Source organism: Cucumis sativus, chromosome 6, assembly GCF_000004075.3.
Source record: "Cucumis sativus cultivar 9930 chromosome 6, Cucumber_9930_V3, whole genome shotgun sequence".
NCBI classification, from domain to species: domain Eukaryota; kingdom Viridiplantae; phylum Streptophyta; class Magnoliopsida; order Cucurbitales; family Cucurbitaceae; genus Cucumis; species Cucumis sativus.
In genome coordinates this window covers 8,551,908-8,567,224 of record NC_026660.2, presented here as the reverse complement: position 1 = coordinate 8,567,224, position 15,317 = coordinate 8,551,908, and the positions used below count along the sequence as shown (strand labels likewise).

At 34.6% G+C, this 15,317-nt stretch overlaps 3 protein-coding genes across 3 annotated transcripts; 1 reads left to right on the top strand and 2 right to left on the bottom strand.

The window, feature by feature from the left end:
• The first annotated feature begins 856 nt into the window (after positions 1-856).
• LOC101209855 (external alternative NAD(P)H-ubiquinone oxidoreductase B2, mitochondrial) lies at positions 857-3,986 on the top strand. Its single transcript, XM_004139914.3, has 9 exons — positions 857-1,070; positions 1,636-1,918; positions 2,058-2,264; positions 2,334-2,584; positions 2,671-2,995; positions 3,073-3,345; positions 3,445-3,566; positions 3,645-3,764; positions 3,871-3,986. The coding sequence occupies exons 1-9, from the start codon at positions 982-984 to the stop codon at positions 3,956-3,958; spliced, it is 1,758 nt and encodes a 585-aa protein (XP_004139962.1). The 5' UTR covers positions 857-981; the 3' UTR covers positions 3,959-3,986.
• A 116-nt stretch (positions 3,987-4,102) lies between these two features.
• On the bottom strand, positions 4,103-5,783 carry LOC105435784. Its single transcript, XM_011658622.2, has one exon. It carries the CDS (start codon positions 5,621-5,623, stop codon positions 4,241-4,243), a length of 1,383 nt encoding a protein of 460 aa, XP_011656924.1. The 5' UTR covers positions 5,624-5,783; the 3' UTR covers positions 4,103-4,240.
• Positions 5,784-11,719: 5,936 nt separating this feature from the next.
• LOC101211499 (vesicle-associated protein 4-2) lies at positions 11,720-14,831 on the bottom strand. The gene is made up of 7 exons (XM_011658621.2): positions 14,193-14,831; positions 13,446-13,516; positions 13,238-13,319; positions 13,006-13,124; positions 12,560-12,637; positions 12,344-12,463; positions 11,720-12,233 (listed from the first exon to the last, which is right to left on the bottom strand). The coding sequence occupies exons 1-7, from the start codon at positions 14,467-14,469 to the stop codon at positions 12,174-12,176; spliced, it is 807 nt and encodes a 268-aa protein (XP_011656923.2). The 5' UTR covers positions 14,470-14,831; the 3' UTR covers positions 11,720-12,173.
• Between the last annotated feature and the right edge of the window lie 486 nt (positions 14,832-15,317).

The following is a 15,317-nucleotide window of genomic DNA, read 5'->3' as shown; positions in this document are numbered from 1 at the left end:
TCAAGTCAAGATCAACTCGACGAATCAAATTTCTCCAAAAATCTCGTGCGAACAGTTGGTCCATTAGGTCCCTTTCCTAGCTCGTAAAGGGTATTGAGATTTATTTATTTTGGTTGTAATTTGAAATGTTCAAATTTATTTTGGAAATTAGTATAATGTATAGTGATACATTATAATATAAAGTTTATATTTTAATCAAATTTTATTATATAAATTTAATTTTGGATATAAATCAAACTTAATCTATGAGAGATAAAATATTTGAATGAGTTTAAATATTAATTTAATGTAAATTAGATTTATATTAAAATTATTGGTTATGAGAAAAATTTATATTTAAATATGATTCAAATATTAAGTTAAATATAATAGATTTAATTCAAATATTAATTAATTGAAGAATTAATTAATAATTTTATTTTATTTATTTAAACTAATTTAAAATTATAAGCTATTGGAGAGATATTCGTTAAATATGATTGTTATGAGTAGAAGATGGTTGTTCACATGTTAGGTTGAAAGTGGACATATCATAATGCATATTTTGTCATAATAATGGATATGATTATGGTGTAAATTGGTGGAGTGGAGATTTTAATTCCTAATTTTAGAGTTGGAGTTAATATTGATTGGGTCCCAACTTGCTAGAAACTTGGGAATAGATCAAATATATATATGGAAGATGTGTGTTTTCTTTCCTAAGATATTGGAGATCTCTGTCTCAGTCAACCACACTTGCTATTCTTTCCCACTTTGTTGGCAATTAAAATAAATGCTGAATCTTATTCATTAATGTAAAATTATAATTTCTTCTTCTTCTTTTACTTGGCAGTTACTCCTTCCTTATCTCTCTCTCTGCTGTATAAAGAAAACATTCCTTCCACTTAAGGCTCAAGAACATAACTGTTGTATGCAGATCTCTCCTTCTCTCTCTCTCTCTCTTTTATCTGGGAAAAGAGAGTGATATTCAGAGCTTTCACTATGAGGTGGAATACATTCTACACCAAAGCTTCTAATCTTTTTCATGATCATCCTTCCATCTCTAAGCTTCTCATTGTTTTCACTCTCAGGTATAACTACTTTTATTCACTCTTCTCTTTCCGGTCTTCTGCACTATTCTTGTATCTTCTTTCCTCTTTTTTTCTTTTCATTGTTGAAGGGTGAATATATATGAATAGTTTGTGTTTGAAAGAACCGACTCTCCAACAATCTTCACAATGGTTTGAGGCTTTGTTTTTTGTTTCTCCCAAAAAGCCTCTTATCGGTAGAAGATGGTTGTCCACAGATTATGTTCAAAGTGGACATATCATAATGCATCTTTTTGAACTTGTTTCTATGAATAAGGAATTAGCAATTATGAGCTTGTACTTGGGATTCAATAGATTAAATGTTCAAAAGGGAAAAAAATATCTAGCCATTCTCCCAAGTATTCTCAATTGTATTGTTGGTTGAAATTCCTTGTCCAAAATTCCTTTTTTGAATTCCAATAATATTGCATTACTGATCAGTTGAACAAATGATCATATGTCTGACAAGAAAAATTGAACATGGTTTTTTAGATTGTATATACTCAGTCTATGGACCTAATTCTACTTATAATGGAAAATATGGATATAACATTGAGCTCTTCTGCAGTGGAGGTGGACTGGTAGCAACTACTAATGGCAGATCTCTGTATCACTCTGTGTATGCCGATGCAGTCCAACAAGATGGTTACTGGAAGAAGAAGAAAGTAGTGGTGCTTGGAACAGGATGGGCTGGCACCAGTTTTTTGAAGAATCTCAAGAGTTCATCTTATGATGTTCATGTTATTTCTCCTCATAATTACTTTGCTTTTACCCCTTTGCTTCCTAGTATCACGTGTGGCACGGTTGAAGCTCGCAGCATTGTTGAACCAATTCGTAGTATTACAAAGAAGGTAGTCAGATTTGTTTTGTTTAAGATAGTCCGAATGAAATTAGCTAACTATACTCTAACTTTAAATGTGAAGGAAAGTTTTTGGCTTTATTATTGATTTAGCCATTGCTTTGTTAATATAATGATGATTTACATTGCAGAAAGGTCTGGATATTGAATTTAGGGAAGCTGAGTGCTATAAGATTGATGCAGAGAAAAAGATGGTATTCTGTAGATCAAGTCAAGACACAAATTTGGGTGGCAGAGAAGAATTTTCTGTTGATTATGACTATCTGATTATAGCCATGGGAGCCAAATCCAACACTTTCAACACACCCGGAGTTGAGGAAAATGCTCACTTCTTGAAGGTATATTATTTTTGTACAATGGCAATGTCTTTGTACAACAAACTGAAGTAAATTGAAATTTTTACATAGGGAGTGGAAGATGCTCAGAGGATTCGTCAGACCGTAATCGATTGTTTCGAGAGAGCCAGCCTTCCAAATCTAAGTGAAGAAGAGAAGAAGAGAACTCTTCACTTTGTAATAGTTGGAGGTGGTCCAACTGGAGTGGAATTTGCAGCAGAGCTTCATGACTTTGCAGTTGAGGATTTAGCAGCATTGTATCCTTCATTGAAAGACTACGTGAAAATAACCCTCTTAGAGGCAGGAGATCATATTTTGAACATGTGAGGAAATTGCTTAATGTTCTTTCGGTATAGTTTTATGTGGTTCGTTACTTTGAAGCATCAAATTCAGGGCACTTGTTTTATAGGTTTGACAAGAGAATTACTGCCTTTGCTGAAGAAAAATTTCAAAGAGATGGGATTGAACTAAAAACTGGTTCCATGGTCGTAAAAGTAACTGACAAGGAAATCTCCACAAAAGAAAGCGCAACCGGTGAATTTGTATCCATTCCTTATGGAATGGTTGTCTGGTCTACCGGCATAGGCCCTCGTCCTCAAGTCATTGATTTCATGAATCAGATTGGTCAGACTAACAGAAGAGCTTTGGCAACTGATGAGTGGCTAAGGGTTGAAGGATGTGATGGTGTCTACGCTCTTGGTGATTGTGCCACTGTAAATCAAAGAAGAGTCATGGTAATTGTTGATTGAGTTTTTTTCTATTTTCATCACTTTTACAGATCTTTCTTTTGATAATCTGTTGTTACTTGCAGGAAGATATTTCAGTAATATTCAGTAAGGCAGACAAGGATAAGTCAGGAGCTTTAGCCCTGCAAGAGTTTCAAGAAGTGGTAGGTGACATTTGTGAGAGGTACCCTCAAGTTGGGATCTATCTGAAGAAGAAGCAGATGAAGAACTTTGCAGCTTTGTTGAAGAAGACACAATCGGACACACAGAAACAGTCGACTGAACTGGATATTGAAAGCTTTAAGTCCTTACTTTCTGAAGTTGATTCTCAGATGAAAAATCTCCCTGCTACTGCTCAAGTGAACACATACATCTTGATCATATAGGCTTCCAAATCTCTTTTATTCTACTGCTGCTTCAACTACTGTATCTTTAAGTCCTTTACGGGAATTTTGTAGGTTGCTGCTCAACAAGGTGAATATCTTGCAAGCTGCTTCAGCCGGATGGATCAATGTGAAAAGTACCCTGAAGGCCCTCTCCGATTTCGAGGGACAGGACGCCACAGGTTTCATCCCTTCAGGTAAAAATCACAAAGACTAAATCAAATGAGTGAGTTTATGGTATTTGAAGACTGAAATTTGGTTGGTTTTTGTGAAAGGTACAAGCATTTTGGGCAGTTTGCTCCTCTTGGGGGAGAACAAACTGCAGCTCAACTACCTGGAGATTGGATCTCAATTGGTCATAGCACCCAGTGGCTTTGGTATTCTGTTTATACCAGGTAACAAGATTCATTCAATTTAAAACCAAAAACATGATTTGAAGCATATTTTTAAGCATGGAAGTCTAGTCTTGTTGTCTCATGTTTTGTTTATGTGTTTTTACAGCAAGCTAGTAAGTTGGCGCACAAGGATTCTGGTCATTTCAGATTGGGGTAGAAGATTTGTGTTTGGCAGGGATTCAAGCAGAATCTGATATCTCCTACTTCAAAACACTCAAACTCTTCAAATTGAACAACATTTGATCTTATCAGATCCCATTTTTGTCATTACTTTTAATTGCATTTGAACTCAAATTTAAATTTTACAACTCATGTAGCATCATTTATATTAGAAAAAGTTACTGAAAAATGAAAGTTTGATCCTTTATTTTCCACAAACATAAGTCTACAAACAAGAAGCTTTGCCTGTTTCCATAACAGGAGTTATGGTTCACAAAATACTGAACAAGATTAAAAGAAAACGTCATTGTTTCATTTCATTCCTCCTCCTCATCCTCTGCAAAATTCAACTTCTGACAGATTGATGCTTCCATTTCTTCATCAGCAAAAAAATTTGTCTTACTCTCATTCAATTCTGCGACCCTCTTGGCCGGTCCCGAGTCCCTTGGGCTCATATTCGCACAGCGAGTCGTTCTGATCCTCGGAAGCATATCACCCACCTTTGAAACTGACGATGCCAAACATGTTTCTTCCATTTCTTGTTGAAGAATCATTATTTCACTTGGTATTTCCCATCGCTTCTTCACTCTGCTTTGCGGTGCCTTGCTCTGGCAAAGCTCCGACGAAGATCGCCGCTTGTCATACCTACTGCTCCCATCGTCTTTGCAATTTCCCGGCAGAGATCTCTTACGATTCTCTATCGATACTTGGCTGCTTTCGTTTGTCTGATTGTAACGGCTCGCTATAATCCTACCAGTTCTCAATTGCTTTTTGACACTGGTGGGTGGTACTGATTTTTCAACGTCTTTAAAGAGTTTCTTTGGTTGAATGAATTCAGAAACCCCATCTTTTTTTACCGGTCGTTTTGACACGATAGTGGTGGCAGGTTTCCGTACAGTGTTAGCCTTGATCAAAGTCCCCCTCGATTTGGGGCTAAGGCTGAAGCTGTTTCCTCTTCTGTTCTTCACCTTCACTTCGTCAATATCTAGTAATTTTGGAAGGCATGATTGCCGACGGTTTTGAATTCGCTGAGCCGGCGTGATTTCTGTCTTCCCTTGCCGTCGTGCTCCTATGCTACCGTGGATTTCCGACGGCCCCAAACTTAAGCCTCTGTTTTTACTAATTTTCAGTTTAACTAAAGAGTCTTCAAACGTTTTACCAACCCCATCTGAATTCTTGCTACTTGCTTTCGAGTCAACCGATCTGATGGGCCCGAATCTTGCGCCCCTCTGAACTGTTGTTCTTGTGGCTTTTTGCTCGTCCTTTTCAATTTGAAGAGCTTTAAGCCTTGTCGCTAATCGATTGATTTCCCTCTCTGTTTCTTCAATTTCTTCATCAATATTTCTTTCCTTACTAATTACCTCCTCCTCTTCTTTCCCCTTGATACCATACATTTTGGGTGAGACCATACAAGGCGTTTTGAATGGCTTCCCTTGTGAATTTTCAACGACGCCATTACGATTGAGCGGCTTCACAGAAACAGAGTACTTGACGGAAGCAGGGGTTTTCAAATTCAAAGGGCACAAATTTTCTTTGCTGCAATCACTCTGCAACGATTGGGAAGATATATTCTTGTAGGAATCTTGCACATTCGACCAAGAAACGGTTCTAACATCTGATTCTCCATTGTCAAATGCAGCATTGTTCCAGACCTGAATGTTTGGGGCTTCAATGTCATCGGGGCGATCAAGAAGAGTCATTTTTAAATTCTGGGTAGGTGAGATTTTATGGAAAGAAAAAATATAAGGGGTTTTGCAGGAAGAAGTAGAAGAGAAAGGGCTGAAATGAAGAGAACGGTTTTCCTTTGATTCAAGAGAAAAAGAATGAGGTGCAGATTGAGATGGAGAGGAAATGGGGAATTCTCTATATTTTTGAGTTTTCGACCGTTGGTGAAATATAGACGTTAGAAGGATGCGCTCTTCGTCTTGGGGTGGATTACTGGCCGTTGGATTGGGGAGTTCATCGCGCTCCGATTAATTGATAAAACTGGGGCCCGGAACTAGGCTTGGCTGAAAAGAAGCATCATTCTTACCCTATGAGGCCCATTATCTATTTAATTTGCTGTTTCCTTTTGAAAGAAAAAACTATCTTCCAATTTACACATATTTGAACTTTAATTTCTACAAGGAAAACGTTCAAAAAGTTATTAAGATTTAAAATCTTTTAAAACTTCTTCTTTATTAGGTACATATTTATACTTTGCATCCATTTAATTGCATATTTATACAAAGATTTTATAATAACATATTTAAATAAAATCTTCCGTGAAACTAAAATAATGGAAAGTATATCATATTCATTTTTTCCTTTATGATAGAATTTAAATAACCTCAAGTTTACAATTATAACGAGTTGTCACACAAAACCAAGGTAAATGCAATTCTTGTAAATCACCTTCCATATTATTCAAAGGCTATTAAAAAAAATGTTGGTGATGAAATTTTACAGTAATGTGTGATATTGGCAGCGGCTAAAAATTTGTTCTACGTGGGTGATGAAATTTGTATTTGAAAATGTTGATTCCGTTGTTAAGAGAAAATTACTTTGATGTTAATTGTTATCAGTTAAGGGTATTAATAAATATCTTGTTGTGATGCATAAACAAGGAAAGAAATGGCAAGACAAGCAGCTAGTTCTATCAATGACAACATGAAGGCAAGTCTTCTGTACTTTTACACTCATACATATTAATCATCTGAAATGGTTGTGGAATGCATATTGTAAATTGATTTAACTTCTACTTTTGATTATGCATGTTCTTGGTCAGTTGGTTTTAGAAAAAGATAGTGTCTACTGATGTATTTTATACATTGCATTTGTTTTCACTAATGTCTCAATTCCTTCGTTTTGGAGTTCTCATTTTGGCCTTATATCCTTGCATCACTAATCTTTCTTCCTAACCTGGTCTTCAAATGCAATTGGTTGCCTTTCTGATTTTAAATATGATATTATTTTTTCTTTTCATGTACATTTATATGCAAAAGTGCATGCTTTGTGTTGATTCTGAGGTAAGTATATATGTTTTATGTGTTCCATTTTCATTGTTTTTTATTGGAGGGGTTGGAATAAAGGGTTTGTGGTGTTAAATTCCTTATGGCATTTAAATGATATACTTATTTTGGAAGAATACTATATTTGGTACATAAGGCCTTAGTTACAACTTTACAGGTATTACATTTTTCATTATTAGATATTGTTTTAACTTTATTTCCTTCAAATATGCTACTCAGGTTCGTAGAAATTTACTCAGGTTCGTAGAAATTAAATTATTGTTTTACCATTTGCTGACTGTTTACTGAAAATGAGTATATGCGGAAAATGGTAAACTTTCATATCTCAATTTGACCATACTTATATTTTTTATAACTATATATTTTCTTCTAAATTATAATCAAGGAAAGTGAGAGTTTTGAAATTATGTTGTTGAGAGTAGAGGGTCTGAGTTGGAAAGTCGTCAGATTGCCTTATCAAAATGGAAAATTAATTCCATGGAGAGGAAACAGATGATAATCTATTGAAGTCGACAAATAATGAAACCTAATTTTCTAGAAATGAAGATGGAAGATTGGTATGCAGATTGTATTCTGGTTTTGGTATGCACGACAATAGTATTTACGACAATAGTATTTACTTCCTTATATTCATGTTGTCTTGGTAGGTTCTAATAGAGCCGACAAAGTTCATAAAATTTTCTTCAAAAAAAGCTAATAAGTCTCGTCAATTTCTTTTAATTTATTATAATAAAAAAACAAAAGAAAAATACATTTAGTCAAATTTAAATATTTTGTTAAATTTACTATTTTTCAGCCATAAAAAAACCAATAGATGCTAAAAAAAATCTGTGAATTTTGATTTTTTACGATAAAAGTTCTGTTATATCTTGTGATTATTTTTAAATAGTTTTGAAATTACAATGATTTCCCTTCTATGAATTTCAATCTTTTAGAGAGAACAAAAAAAATCTCAAAACTGTGTAGTATGAAGATCATAAAAGAAAAATTAATTTCATTCCATAAAAGTTTGGTATCCATCTTCGATGAATTAACTATTGTATCAACATAGGAAAGGATCCGAGAATGATTTTTGATTAAAGTGGATAACAAACAATCCTTGTTCAGGGAATTCGAAAAGAAAATATGATCACTTTGGCTTCTCAGTTCCAGTAGTAATCTACAATGAACGATAAGATCATTCCGTAAAAATAGGTCAACAATTCCGGAACTAATCCTCATTTCCGATCAGAACATCAAAGCCAATAACTCAGGGCAAAAACTGATCTGCAAGAGACTCATATCTCCCAACTTTGGTGTCCCTATCTCATAGTTCTCACCCCTGTCCCCAGCAGTTCAAGTACATAACTCGTCGAAGAGACTCTTCACCATCCGCTTCCCTCTTGATCTTCTCTCCAGACAAAACCCTAAGTTTTTGGGGCAGAAGAATTACTCCTTTCGTCGCCTCGTGGTGGCCTCCGTCCGATTGTCCGCCCTGTACTACCGCTACACTCGCCGTCATCCACATCCGACGACCGAGACCGAGACCGAGATAGCTCATTTTTATAAGTAACTTCCGATTTGAAGAGTGATTTGTCGACGTCGATTTCGTTTCGTCCTCGAGGAAACGAAGCGAAAGAGTACTTATAGACACACACAGTGGGCTTGGAAATGGTATTTTGGTAATTTGAAGGCTGTTTTGGGTTTCGCGATAATCAACCCCACTTTTTTTAAATGTATAAATTCTAAAGACTTGAAACCTATCCGGATTAAAATGACAAAGGTACTACTTGAAACGTTAGCAAACTTAGTTTGCCTCGTTTGCTAGTTTTTTTTTATCTTTTATTTTTTTGTTTGTTGTTCTCTCATTTTCTTTTAAAACAAAAAACATGATAACTATTTTTGTTTTTTGTTTTTTTGAAAAACAACATAAAATACATTTGATGACTGTTTCTTATTTTCTAATTTTCTTTGAGATTTATTTTTCATTGTATTCATGTTATTTTATTTACAAAGCTCACAATAAAGAGAAGAACTTAAATCCAAGGCACGAAAACACAGATCCGGACGAAAACGCAGATTTTGCGTCGTGTAGTCAAGTTTTTGGCAACAGTGTCGTTGCCGGAAAATTGATTTTTCAAACATTAAAGTAGGTTTTAATTTGTTTTTTTTGGCAAAACATTTGATTCTGGTGAATTCACACTTTTACCAAAGAGGTTTTAATTTGTGATTGCTTGAACCAGCCCTAGGGTCAAGTGTATCTTTCAGTCAGTGACCAAGAGGAATAGAGGAATCTCAATAAATTCTCAAATTACGCAATTTGAGAGCCTCAAATGCATAAAATTTTAAATGTTAAATTCGTTATCTTTAGAACTCATATGAGAGGAGGAAAGAAAGAGAGTTAATAAAAAACTTTGAGTGAATCTAAGTGAATTCTGTCTAAATGTGTCAATCATTTGTATATTTTCTTAATAAATCTTTCTTTCTTCCAAGTGAGTGTTGCTTTCTTTTATGCCAATTTCTTCCACACAATATAAGGTAAAACTTAAACTATATAAAGAAAAGATTTCAGGTTCAAGATAATTTAACCATGGATGGTCCATGTGTGCTACCAACAAAATTCCAAAGCAAATATGATACTTTTTCCAACTCACTTTGATAATAAGATAGTAGTCCACAACAATAATATTAAGTTGAGTAGATTATCTTATATATCTCTTGTCTCAATTCTAGGTGATGATAGGATGACATACATACATAAATTATGTTTATCTATTGAACAAAATGTTTAACTATCTCAGTTTGGAGACTCGGGTTTGTCAAGCCTTGTAAATTACAACTAGGGGTGTAAGTCCAACCTCAATAACCCGTATTATCCAACCCATAGTTTGAGTTGGGTTGGGTTAGTTAAAAATATAGGTTGGGTTGGATTGAAAATTTTGATTTTTTTTTTGTGTAAGAAGTAAACGATCGTTTGAAAGTACAAAGCTAAACGATTGGGTAAAATGACAAATGATAGTTGGGTTGAGAATGAAAAAAAAAATACTACAACCTGACACCCAATTTAATCCATATTTTACTAATTGAGTTGAAAAATTAATCTAATAATTTGAGTTGTCAATCCAACCAACCTAAAAATATGGGTTATCCCCAAACTACAACAAATATATATTTTAAATTATAATATATTCTTCTATATCAAATTAGTAATTATTTAAAAGTTTAGAATTGAATTTTCAATCAATTTTAATTAAGGGAGTATTTAATATAAATTTAATATTAAATAAAGGAAAGAAATGTATTTTAAACTATGCACCGAACATAGATTTTTTTAATTTAAATGTAAAAAGTAAAAGATCATATATGTGAGAAGCCAAAGTGTAATAATGGTTAAAATTGAAAGAAATAGAAGAAGTAGGGGGAGAAGTGTGATGAGTTAAGGGGAAATAAGGATGTGAGAGGCAGCCAGGTGGCGTGGCTTGGCCATCCACCATGGAACATTTCTAGCCATCTCACCATAATTTATATATTAAAAAAGAGGAAAAATAACTCAATAATTTAAAATAGGAATGGGAAGTGGGTCCCATACGGTACTTCAGATCGCCGTGCTGTGATGACGAGGCAGGCAGATGAGACACGTGGTTGTATTTGAGATGATTGCGCACATACGTTGGTTAACTACAGTATCATGTGGTACACAGTGGGGTCACGTGCAAGGTACAGTATTGTATTGAATTGCAAAGTGTGTTATAAAATATGTTTGACTAATTCTGAGGCCTAAGCAGCATTCAATACGACATAATTTGTTTTCTTTTTTTTCTCTGAAAAGCATATGACACATTTTCTTCTGTTTTTTCTTTTCAAATTATTGTTTACTTTCTTACTGCCAACCCCACGAAGATGAGAACATAAAAGACAATGTGTTGAAATTTGTGCCATTTCCTACTTAGCTGCCCCTCCGCATGGCCTCACACTTCAATGATTACCTTTTCATTTCATTATATTCTACAAACTATTTTTTCTCTTACACTCTTGTCAAATTTTACGTGCTACTTCAATTCATTCCCTTTTATGCTACTAATATTTAGAAATCTCTAGTTATAATTTTGATTTTTATGATTTTAAAATATTCATTTTGGTTTCTCTACATTTTAAAATACACCTTTTAAAATCTAATGATATAAAAATGAATCAAAGGAATAAAATATCTTTAATTGCTTGTATTTATTTGTTTTTTTTTTTTTTTAATTGGTCTTTAATATCTTCTCAAAGTCATACAAGAAGAAAGTGGATGAGGAGCCATCAATCAAAAACGATTACTGCATTTTCAAACCCATTTATGATACAAAATCATTCCGGTTAGATTCATAAACTCTCTTTAATCTCCCATTATTATCGATATCAACTCTCTTAATTTAATATTCATTTTTTAAATATCTTATCTCGTTTTACATGTACAGACACAATAAGTTTAAATTTTCAATCCTATTCTTTCAACCCCTTATATGTTTGTTTAGTACCTTACTTTTAAGGTAATTAAGTAATGGATATGTAATTCAATACCATCCATTATCCACACACAAACATTTTAGCATGTAAGTTGAAGGTGGGGTTCATTGGAATTTATTCATAACATGATGGGGGAATAGCTATAAATTGTTTTTATCCGTTAAGCCTCCACTTAGAAGAAAAAAAAAAACCAATTTTCAGAAATTTCATATGGCTTTATAATTATATGATATGAAACCACTGAGGAAAAGATTTCAAAGAAAAGGACAGACCAAACAGATTCCACACACCAAGTGGACTAAAATGTTTCATTTAGATATGCTTCTGGGTAAGATTCACAAATAAGCATAAGGATATGTTCCATTTGAAGACTTGATAATTCTTTGGCTAATTTATCCTAAATCTTATCACAAACAGCAAAACCATCAAGTAGAAAAAAAAGTATTTTTAAATTAAATTGTAGATGGAGGAGACTTGCCAAATTTTGTGTCGAACTAATTTAGGGTGAAGAAGCAACAGCACAGCCTCTATTTACATCAAATGGTGATAGCGTTTCAAACCAACTGTAAAACCTTCAAACTTTGAGAAATGGCAACCCAATCAAACTCACACAAGATCATGAAACTCCATCACAAACCTAGTCGTTAAGCGATTCGCTTTTCATCGATAATGTCGATGGGCAATCCTTCGACAAATGGAAAAGTTCACACATCAATGTGATTTCAACTTCCTTAACACAAGCAACTGAATTTTACACCAAATCTACACCTCCAACCTGTTGCTTAGCTAGATATCTTTCCCTCCTTTCTTTCTACAAATGAAGAGCCATAGCACAGTATATCAGAAAATCAAAATGTTTCAAATGATTTTAAAACTTAGTAAGGTTTGAAGAAGGTGTGGACAACAGTTCGATTATCTCACCCATTCATCGAGAACCAGTCCTCCACCAACAATTTTCGGGTCTGTTTCTTCAGCAGGTTTGTGGCGCATCTCAGCCGCAGCCTCAGCCTCAGCTAGTTGTCGACAGACTTTCTCCAGTGCCTGGAGAGAACATAAAGGAGAAGAATTTGAACTGATAAGGAGACTGGTGCGAGAAGCAATCATTAGATACAGTGTTTATCTCATGTTACTACTTACAGGATTAGAATGGTCCGGGTCAAGAAAAACAGCTTGCAGTATTTGCTCAACTGCTACACGATCTTTTTGCTCATCAAACTGTGAAATGTCATTATTTAAAATTACCATCAGAAAGTTAATCATATAATGAGAACTATAATTAGCGTTCAAATACGGAAACTAGAAGATCATAAAACCGTTGTCCGCTTGATAAATGGAAAATTTGCATCACGGATTGATAGTATGTTACTATAAGTATTTAATTAGCCTAACATACATTTTAGTCATTGTGAATGCAACAAAACTATACCTCAAGAAGTTATCTTGAAATGTCAGCAGACGTTAAATTTCATAGATCAATGAAATAGTAAATCTTCTCTTGAGATAATAATGATACAAACATTGGTCACAAACTCCAAGCATGGAGAAAATGTAGACCAATTGCGAATTGAGAATGCAAGACATACCAGCTCAGGCACGTAATCCAAGTCGCTCTTCACTTTCAAGCTCACAATCTTGAACTTAACCCTTCTCTTATGATCTACATGTTTGTCATTGTTGTCTAGTGGCTCCACAAACTTGAATACTGAAGTCAAGTCACAGAGACAGGAACCTCAGTAAAATTTCAGATGATTAAATTACATTGCTTCTACTTGCAATGTTAATTCTGGGGATACGGATCAAACACAAGTGTCTTACCGGTTGCAATAATACTTTCATCAGGAGCAAGTATACCACCAGGAGGACGCATGTAGCAGCTCTTCGGTGCGGTCGTTTGGAACTACAACAATTTAAGGGGTCACAGGTAAGATGGCTGCATCGAGTAGATCAAAACAACAAAGGTACTTCGGCATCTATAATTAAACTATTCATACTGATAAAAGTTCAAGCGGAAAATGCTCCATACTTTGAAAGCCACATGATTCTTGCTTGTATTCTTTATCTCAATAGCACTCTTGACCTGCTTCCCAGGTTCAACTTTAAGGGGAAAGAAGATAAGAAAGAATGAAATCAGAACACAATAGTGAGGAAAAACATGCCTACTCAACAACTAAAATGATGCAACAAGCAATATATGCAATTCAAGGGCCCCATTCTTGTTCGAGGACGAAACAATCTATCCTTTATAACTACATAGAGAGGAGGCGATCTGAAAAAATGAACTAAAAGAAAAGAAAAGAAACAACATTCTATAAACCCAAACAATAACAGATCGTTTTTTAGTGCATTAGTTTAAAATTTAGACAACATATTTTAGAGAGTGACTAAGTAGACATGAATTATATCATCCTTTTCAAGCTTCACCAAAAACCAGGGGAGGATGACAAAATGAACACATTAACTTCCTTTATAACTCAATCTATTGCCGGTTCCGAAAAGCAAGAAACCAAAACATTAGAGCTTCCACAATGAGAAAGAGGAAAAGGGCAAAAAACCACACAGGCTTTTCTATCCTTCAGAAACCAAACACAAGAACAAAACGGAAAGGCAACAAAAATCTCATTATGAACACAGAAACATGACCACCCAGATGAAACAATCAACTACCTTAATCAAGGAAACACCAAAACCGTATAAATAAACCAAAAACCAAGTAACCCATGAGGCGGGAAATTAACCAAAGCACAAGAGAGAAGAGCCACCAGAGACATACATGGAAAGTAGAGATTGTTGGAAGGATCCAGACGAAGCCTTCGTTTAGTAGGGCATAGAGATTTTGCAATTGCCGAAACCACTCCAGGATGAGAACTCGAATGCTCTGCTGGTTTATGCCCATTACTTTGCAGATGAACTCTATGAATAACAGACGACGACGAAGAGGAAGAAGAAGAAGAAGAAGAAGACGGAGCATTGCTGTTTTGCCAAAAGGGAATACTGCAAAGGGACCAAACCTTCCCATCGGGGCCTGATTTCTCATCGGCGACAGCCATTGAAGCCGGCAAATCAGACCCTTCAATTTCTTCCCCAAGTGTTCGTTCGTTCTGCTTGAAGTAGATAGATTCCTTAATTGCGAAGAGAAAGAATGAAATGTTTCTTAAACAGGGGATTTATTTAAGTAAACATCTCTCCGTTACTCGCTTCTCTTCGAATTTACCGTAAGCGAAAACAAACCCTTCCGACTTCGGTTTGATATTCTATTTTTGGAATGTAAGTGGGAAAATTGTATAGTTGAGAAAAATGTTGATGGGTTGAAGCTGAAGATGCCGTTAAGTATAGTTGAAATACTGGAATTTTTATTTCTTATCTCACCACGAATACGGTTCCGTTGGTTGCAATAATCTTCGAATCATAGTCGCATTTGTGTTGGCAATGCCTGGTTTAACAGTTCGCCTTTTGTTTTCTTTTTCTTGTTAAACTAATTCACCTCTTTTAAACAAATCACAAAAATAAAAATTTATTAAAGTACAAATGTTTCGTTAGATTAAACAGACCATTACAACAGAAACCACACCTTAATATAAAACAAATAATATACAGTGTCTTTTAACCAAAAGAACCGTAATTGTTAGTATAGTCTTTACTGCTGTTCTATATTCTTCTTTTAAAAAGTTGAATTGCCATACAAATTTAATAGGTTAATGTTCTAAAGAAGATAGACACAAGAGATAATAGGAATAGAGAAGATGAGAAAAAGCACAAACAACAAGTTGGTTGAGGAAAATCAATTCAAAATATTCTTATATTTAATAGTGGGGGCCGAAAGATATGATTTTCACCACCATCTTTCCCACTTTTCCCCCTCCTTTTCAATTGTTGTTCGAAACACATGGAGATCTAC

Bases quoted from the DNA above. Each gene is read 5' to 3' on its own strand.
- LOC101209855 (XM_004139914.3), top strand. From the start codon at position 982: ATGAGGTGGAATACATTCTACACCAAAGCTTCTAATCTTTTTCATGAT. The intron at 3,567-3,644 runs GTAAAAATCACA...TTTTTGTGAAAG, and splicing joins CACAGGTTTCATCCCTTCAG to GTACAAGCATTTTGGGCAGT. The intron at 3,765-3,870 runs GTAACAAGATTC...GTGTTTTTACAG, and splicing joins TGGTATTCTGTTTATACCAG to CAAGCTAGTAAGTTGGCGCA.
- LOC105435784 (XM_011658622.2), bottom strand. From the start codon at position 5,623: ATGACTCTTCTTGATCGCCCCGATGACATTGAAGCCCCAAACATTCAG.
- LOC101211499 (XM_011658621.2), bottom strand. From the start codon at position 14,469: ATGGCTGTCGCCGATGAGAAATCAGGCCCCGATGGGAAGGTTTGGTCC. The intron at 13,320-13,445 runs GTATGGAGCATT...AAATTGTTGTAG, and splicing joins AGAATCATGTGGCTTTCAAA to TTCCAAACGACCGCACCGAA. The intron at 13,125-13,237 runs GTAAGACACTTG...ACTTGACTTCAG, and splicing joins TGAAAGTATTATTGCAACCG to TATTCAAGTTTGTGGAGCCA.